The sequence below is a fragment of the Centroberyx affinis genome, unplaced genomic scaffold, assembly GCF_046629955.1.
Source record: "Centroberyx affinis isolate AG114_WGS23_722 - 3 ecotype Tasmania unplaced genomic scaffold, CSIRO-AGI_Caff_v1 ptg000395l_1, whole genome shotgun sequence".
In the NCBI taxonomy this organism is placed as follows: Eukaryota; Metazoa; Chordata; class Actinopteri; order Beryciformes; family Berycidae; genus Centroberyx; species Centroberyx affinis.
This window is the reverse complement of record NW_027279063.1, coordinates 134865-142500: the sequence shown is the minus strand read 5'-3', so window position 1 is coordinate 142500 and position 7636 is coordinate 134865. Positions and strand designations below refer to the sequence as shown.

Here is a 7636-nt window from a genome sequence, read left to right as displayed (position 1 = left end):
TTTCACAATAGGTGTCTTTTTTTCCAGGAGGAGGAAAGAGAAGAGGCAGAGATGATGGGAAGTGCTCCCCAGCTCTCCCCCCACCCCCTGGCTCTCCTCTCTGGCTCCTCTGATGAAGATCCCCAGGCTATCCTGGACGAGCACCTCTCTCGCGTCCTTAAGACCCCCGGCTGCCAATCCCCCGCCGTGGTCCGCCACTCACCGCGTTCCCGCTCCCCGGAGCACAGGCCCTTACCCCGGGGAGGCTCTGGAATCAAGGCCCTCGTGAAGCCTTCTTCTGTCTCCAGTCCTGACCTGGGGGCCTTCACTCTGGCCTTGGGCCCCAGCAGGGCCCTGGTGAGCAGGCAGAACACCAAGCACATCCACCACCACTACATCCACCACCATGCCAGTCCGAAGAGCAAGGAGCAGATTGAAAGGGAGGCGGCCCTCAGGGTGCATGGCCTGTGCTCGGGGAGCGGCGAGTGCCCGCCCTGTCTGCCTTACCAGCGCAGCCGCAGCCTGGGCAGGGAGATTTGTGGGGCCACCCCGGTGGACAACAGTATAGGGTCAGTTCCAAGCACTTCTTTGAGCTTAAATCCCTTTAGATTCTCTTGTCCTTTTCTAATTCCTGTTTTCTTGGGCCCATTGCATAAAAACAATGCTAACATTAATCCCTTTCTTCCTCCCACTCAGGCGTTCTAGCTCTCTGTCCAGGCGTGTGTGTCGTTCCGGGGCTGAGGATGGAGTAGCAGAAAGGTGTATGGAGGATGGCGGGCCCCTACAGCTGCCCACCGACACCACCGACCGCTCCCAGAATGTCTGGCAGTGGATGCTAGAGAGTGAACGGCAGGGCAGGCACAAGTCTCACAGGTGAGCAGTGGCTATTACCTTAAGTGTTTCTGGAGTTTTCAGCCTTTTTATAGCATCAAGAACATGTGAAATTCATTTTTCAACTATGTAATGAGCTCCCATCCTGTTGGTCCCATCATTCCACGCTGCCATTGCCTCCAGTCTGACTGGCTGTTTTTCCTCCCCTCTCTGCCTTGCAGTACCCAGAACCCCAAGAAATCCTTTGGTGGAGGCGCCTCTACTCAGACTCACACTTGGGGTGGTGGGGGCAGCTGTGGCCACCTGCGCAGCCACCAGCCAGCCCACCCCTTCATCCAGGACCCTGCCATGCCACCCCTGCCCCCTCCCAACACCCTGGCCCAGCTGGAGGAGGCCTGCCGCAGACTGGAGGAGGTCTCCACCAAGACCCCCAAGCAGAGGTACAGCTCCATAGAATCTAACTCCTTAGATTTTGTACAGCGCTGCACAAAGAGAAGTTCTTGACAGTTTCCAAATAATGCCGTTCGACTAGGGCTGCTTTTCAACTCATTTGGAAGTTTTAGCTTTCTTGAACTTCTGCTTGGTCTCCCAGTTTTTAAACTATCCAAAGGCAATGCCAGACTTGTTTTTTCATTTTTTAAGACAACTCAAACTGTATTGATTTTTCACATTACATGCACATTACCAAAAGAAATATCAGTATAATATTAGTCATATTAATAAAGTTCCTGGTCTATCTCTCCACAGGCATTCAATATCGAATCTCCAGCGAGAGAAGAGCCACCTAGTGCCTGTCCAGTGTGGGGGGTCTGCCCCCCTGTCTCTAGCCAATCCCAGCCCTGCTGGCCTCCTCACCACCAGCCCCAGTCTCCAATCAGAAGAGTACGATGCCTCTAGCGTCCCGCCCTCCCTCTCCTCTCCTACTTTCTGCTCCTCTTCCTCCTCCTCTCAGCCCTAGCCTCCAACTTGCAGTGTACTTCTACCCTTTTAACTCTTATTTCTCATCACCTGCACTGCTAGATCACTGCACACGTAGGGAGAAGAGTTAGATGAGTACTCATGTACATGCATACACATTGCACACGCGTGTACACACAGACATACACACACCCCAAAGAGAAGATGACCTCCTTTACAAAGCGTAGTGTGTGTGCACAGAAGCATGACTCTGCCTATACGTGTATGAATCTTGTTGTGTATTTGTGCTGTGTGGGGAGTGTGTGGTGTACCACCTGACTGAGACATTCCTTTCATATATATATAATTTTTAATTGGCTGCCCTTCAGTGAGCTGGCAGCCGGCTGGGGCTAGCAGGGCTTTGCAAAAAGAGAGAGAGCTCCTCTGAAGTAGGCCTACAAAGCCTTGGACATGGCTAAAGGGGAATTGATTATACTCTGTCAACCTCCCCTCCATGCACACATAGCACACATAACACACAAGCACACACTCACTGATGGCACTGGGTCACTCTCACTAGTGTTGTTCATCAGTCAGAATACTGTTATGTCGAGTTCAGTGCTGTTACGTTGTAGCCATCTAAGTAGCAGATTGTTAGTGATAGTCCCTCCCAAGCGTTGCTCTATTTCTGGTTTCTCTACTGTTAGTCATAGTAAACATTCTGATAATTTATCTTGTGAAGCATCATGAGGGTGTCCACTGCTCCTCACACTCTCCCTCTCTCTCTCTCCTGTCAGGATGAAGGAGAGTAAGAAGGGTTCAGGAAGCCACGGGGTGTGCAGCGGGGAGACAGTGGTGACGTATTTCTTCTGCGGTGAGGAGATCCCCTACCGCAGGACCATGAAGAGCCACAGCCTCACCCTGGGCCACTTCAAGGAGCAGCTCCGCAAGAAGGGCAGCTACAGGTGGGTACAGAGAACGTCTGGAGAAATACACAGTGAAAGAGCTAGTGAACTAATGCCCTGTTGAGCTTGACCTTTGTCTTATGGTGTTTAGACACACACACACACACAGACTGACTTGCAGATAGTGTACAGGTTGCAGCCTAAAATTGGAAATAATGGATAGGAAAGGGTCCAGTCCCCAGTGAAATGCGTTACAGACTTAATTCCCTACATTCACATCCACATTTGTGCTTCATCCTAGTGTATGTGGAGTATTGTCATCGTAATGTTTATTTGTATGTGTGCAATCAGTCAGATTCAGGCCTGTGTTTGTGGTTAGGGAGGAGGAGGATGAGGGGTGGGGGTGGGGGGCAATGAAAAGGAAAGGACGAGAGAGAGGAGGAAGGGGGGGGGGGTTAGTGGGAGAGTTTGAACTGCAGCGATTTGGGTCCCATCTGGTATTGATTTCCATGCTAAGGCACACTTAATACACATGGCTTTGAAGCCCCGGCCCCTTTCATTTCAACCAACAAAGACTCACACAAATGGCCAGCGTGCAAATTCTTCACTGATGCTATCAGGGGCTCTTTTTCTGCCCTGGTGTGTGTGTGTGTGTGTGTGTGTGTATGTGTACATGTGTTTACGCATGAATGTGCTTGCGTTGAGCGCGCACAATGTTTACACACGTTGTAATCATTTTATGGATATTTTTTGAAAGGCGGATTGTTAAATGCCAGATCCGCTTGTTTGCCATACTACAGAGCCCCGACTGAGGCCGCACAGCTTCAGTGTGTGTTTACGGAGAGAGATTTGACTTTGATTGCCCCCTTCCAGTGGGCATTAGAAGGAAAGGATCAAACATTCACCTCTTGTTTCGCCGGCCGTGGTCTCCGGGACAGTCATGTATTGAGTATTGTGTCAATAATTCCAATATTCCCAAACAAGTGATTTCTGCAACAAAAAGAAGTGATGGAACTTTCCTCCCTAGCCAGATGTGTGCAGCTTTTTCGATCATCAAGTGTGACGAGCACTTAGTCCAAGTTCTCCACATCTGTCTGTGGAGAAGCCCCCCTCTTCTCTCTCTCTCTCTCAGTTCCTGTGTCATACCATCCACATTTTTGGAAAGAGAGCTGTGCAGGGCTTTAATAGCAGCCAGAGAATGTGTGGAGTTGGGTCATTTCAACATGGCAGTGGTTCAACAAAGAACAGTACCGCCGGGCCCTGCCAGACGATATTGGTGCCAGATGTCAGTGCAAACGGAGAGAGAAGGGGAGAAAGGGGGGAAAAACAGATCTAGCCACATAAAACATGTTCCAGTGGAAAGTCAGTCTCTCTCTCTCTCTCTCTCTCTCTCTCTCTCTCTCTCTCTCTCTCTCTCTCTCTCTCTCTCTCTCTCTCTCTCTCTCTCTCTCTCTCTCTCTCTCTCTCTCTCTCTCTCTCAGCAAATAAGAACCGTGGCTCTTTGAAGATTTTTTTTTTAAGAGGAGGATGGCTCAACTTTTTCTTTTCTCTTCTTCTTCCTCCAGAAAGAAAGAAGGATACAATTATCAGGCGTGTCTTGTGCTCTTTCATGTCGTCTTATTTACCCAGTTCAACTTGGCCAGGGAGAAAGAACAATGGTGGACTTCCCAGCAAAGCAGCATTAGTATTATGATTCTTATTCAGACTTTAAAAGTAGTTTTTTTTCCCCCTGAGAGAGACCTCTTGTATCCCGTTTAGTTGAAGCCTTCCTGCATTTCAAAAGTAGCTGCTTTTATTAGTGACCACCCTTATGCTGATTGGGATATGTGCGCGCACAGGCACCTTTGCAAGGATTTTTTTTTTTTTTTTAAACTATAGCGCTCATTTTATAACTATTGTTTGTATGACTTCGTCAGCCTCCCTTCTCATTAAAAAGCAAAATGCACACAAACACACACAAATATACACACATTCCAGCACACCACCCCACACATGGAGCAAAACGAGGCATTTTTCCATTACATAGTTAATGAGTGAATTCTGAGACCCCTAACCCTCCCACCCCTGCTGGTTTCTCTTCCTCTAAAATGAGGATGGGGGGGTTGCATCATTAATGGCCCAGTGAAGTCATGGCTGACGAGAAGCCCTCCTTAGATTTTTTTTTTTGGACACACACACACACACCAAAAGCTGGCCGTCTGCTGCCCTTCCTATAGCTCTCAGTGGGAGCCCGGGGCTCATGCTATCAACAGGGGTAAGGCAGGACACAGTGTACTGCTTGCTCTTTCTCCTCCTTCACTCTCTGTTCTTTTCTTTGTTCCTATAATAATGAAACGGGGATGAGGAGTGAGCGAAAGCCTGTGCTCCTGTGTGTCTGTGTCTGCTAACACGTGTGCGCAAGCGGGTGTGTAGGAGTCGGGGGTTATGACAGCAGACTTGCAGGCACCCAAAATTTCAGCCTTTGTCAAAGGACCCCTTCATTTGCGCGAGGGCCTAATTGGCCCCTGTTAGCCAGGGCAAAACTCACAACGAAGAGATGGAGAAAAGGAAAGAAGAAGTAAAAGAAGGAGAGAGGGGGTGGAGGGAGGGATAAAGAGAGAGCCTCTTATTTTAGACTAAGCCTTTATAGCAGCAGGTTCCACCCCGTCCTGAAAAGCCGGAGCCTATAGGCTCAGCAGGCTTGGTTAATTGTGCTTTCAGAGTGGCTTTTCGTGGATGGTAGAACTGAGGCCTGAAGTCAAAAGGTGGAAAGAGAGAGGCCTTTTTGACCTTTAGGGTCATCGGCAGTGCCTGTGTCCTCTGGCCTCTTAACAATTGTTCATTTAGATGGGGTAACATGCTAAACCTAGGACAGGCTAACTAACAGACATGCACACATAAACATTCACACAGATTTTAGCCCCTATCGTCATATACTTTATGTCAGAGAAAATGTATTTTGAGTAGTGCTTGATGCTCTTTTTATGTTGTGTAAAATGATCGTCTGACTGTCTGCCTGTCTAACCCTTTGCCCTCTGTCTATGTTGCAGGTACTACTTCAAGAAGGCCAGTGATGAGTTTGAGTGCGGCGCGGTGTTCGAGGAGGTGTTAGATGACTGCTCCCTGCTGCCCACCTACGAGGGCAAGATCCTAGGCAAGGTGGAGAGGATGGAGTGAGACCTCCCCATGTTATGGAATACACTCCTACAGACGCCTCACACCTCCATGGATATCCTCCTTCACACACACACACACACACACACACACACACACACACAACACACACACACACACACACACACACAAACACTCAAAGCAGGATTGGTGTGTCCTTTAAGCTAAGACTGTGGGACTGGAGATGTTGCTGAAGGAATGTTGATGAAGATTCGGATAGACGGACCGGATGAAACGCGGAGAGAGAAGGGAGTAGGGAAGGAGGACAAGTTATCGCCATTACAGGACTATTCATGTGAACATCCCTCCTTGAAGTGAAGAAATGACGGACTCTGTATTGGTGGACTCTGAAACATCTCCATGTTTCCAGAAGAGAGAACTCTAGAGACTCTAGGTGAATGACCACTCTTCGAAGAGGCGGGGCAGTGGGTACAAATTTGAGACTGGCACCCTACCTGACCCTGCCTCTGCCAGCGTCCTGCCCATTGGCACCGCTAGCACACCGCTAATATGTATATGCAGATATACATGTACATTGCATTGTATTGTGATGCTCGTGTTGCTGTGTAAAGATTTATATTGCTATTTATTGAAAATGTCCCTGTCCCAACCCCCATTGTCCTGCCATGGACAAGCTGCTTGGAGACAGAGAAAGTTCTCCAATTTTCCACATCCAAGATTTCCCCTTTTGGGTGCAAAATTGTCAAGCAAAGAAAATACAGTTTTATTCATTTGTGGCTCATCATGTTGGACTGTAAACTTCCACTTCAACACCCCACTCCTGTTCTCCCATATATTTAGTGGGACATCTCTGATCTCTTGGCTGGAGAGCTCACTGCTGAAGCTTTGAGAATGGCTCCCAATCAGTTGAATTATGATAATATTATACTACTGCAGTGCTATTTGTGGCTGTGTCCCCATCTGCTCTGAAGGGCCCCCCGAGTGTACTATAAAAAAAAAAAAAAGGAAAGAAAATGCTATTAATGTTTGATCCCTTCTCTGGGACTCTGCCCAGCTAGCCTTGATCTGTCACGTCTTAGTGCCTTTGTTTCAGTGGCGCAGGCATCGCACAAATAGCCTACCTTTTTTTACTAAGAGGAAACTGCCCTGAAAAGGTCCTCAAGTCCCCAAAACGTGTTTACACTTGGCACCAATATTAACGTTATACCAACAAAAGCTCTATTATGTGCTCCCCAAATTGCTTACCTATGTGTATGTGTGATTGAGTTGCTTTTGACTAGGGTTACTCTGTGTGTATTGCAAGCCTGCTCTGTCAGCTGCAGATGAAAATGATGGTGGTGATACACTATGCCCATAGTGTTTTAATTGAGTACAGTAGCTGTGCCTACATGGATTCCGTGCCGTGTTTTACCCAGTTTTCAGGGTCCTATTACTCCCTTGGTTTTTACAAGGGGCCTTTATGTTGAAAAGATATTTTTATGCCTTTAGTATCCGTTTCATCATGTTTATGTTTTCTAATATTTTTCATGGCTTCCTTGGTTCCACTTGTAAACTGTAAATTATGCGTTCTATAGAGCTCCGTTGAAAAGATGCCTCGGTACTTTAATTATTGTAATTATGAAGAGATGTAGCCTTTATTAAAATGTTATATTTTTCAAATGAGCAAATGGCTTCCTATCGTGTAGTGTGTGTGTGTGTGTGTGTGTGTGTGTGTGTGTTGTGCACAGTGGGGTGGGGTGTTCCTATGGATTTTCCTAGCTCTAATTGGGACGTGGGATGGTGTTGTGTGCAGAACAAACTCGACACACACACACACCCCGCTGTGGAGAGTGCAACTCATTGGACCCAGTGAGAAATCTCAGCCAGATTTGCATCCATTATCAGCTCTTAATTTACTCCCTGTTGGAAAT

General features: G+C 47.8%; 1 protein-coding gene across 1 annotated transcript in view; it reads left to right on the top strand.

Annotated features, from left to right (window-relative positions):
• Nucleotides 1-7383, top strand: part of axin2 (axin 2 (conductin, axil)) — a 16670-nt gene extending 9287 nt beyond the window's left edge. Inside the window, exons 6-11 of the mRNA XM_071516223.1 lie at nucleotides 28-548; nucleotides 676-852; nucleotides 1032-1250; nucleotides 1558-1692; nucleotides 2505-2672; nucleotides 5642-7383. Of these exons, the coding sequence (XP_071372324.1) occupies nucleotides 28-548; nucleotides 676-852; nucleotides 1032-1250; nucleotides 1558-1692; nucleotides 2505-2672; nucleotides 5642-5768 (1347 nt within the window). The 3' untranslated portion in view covers nucleotides 5769-7383. The remainder of the gene's footprint in view (nucleotides 1-27; nucleotides 549-675; nucleotides 853-1031; nucleotides 1251-1557; nucleotides 1693-2504; nucleotides 2673-5641) is intronic.
• The last annotated feature ends 253 nt before the right edge of the window (nucleotides 7384-7636 follow it).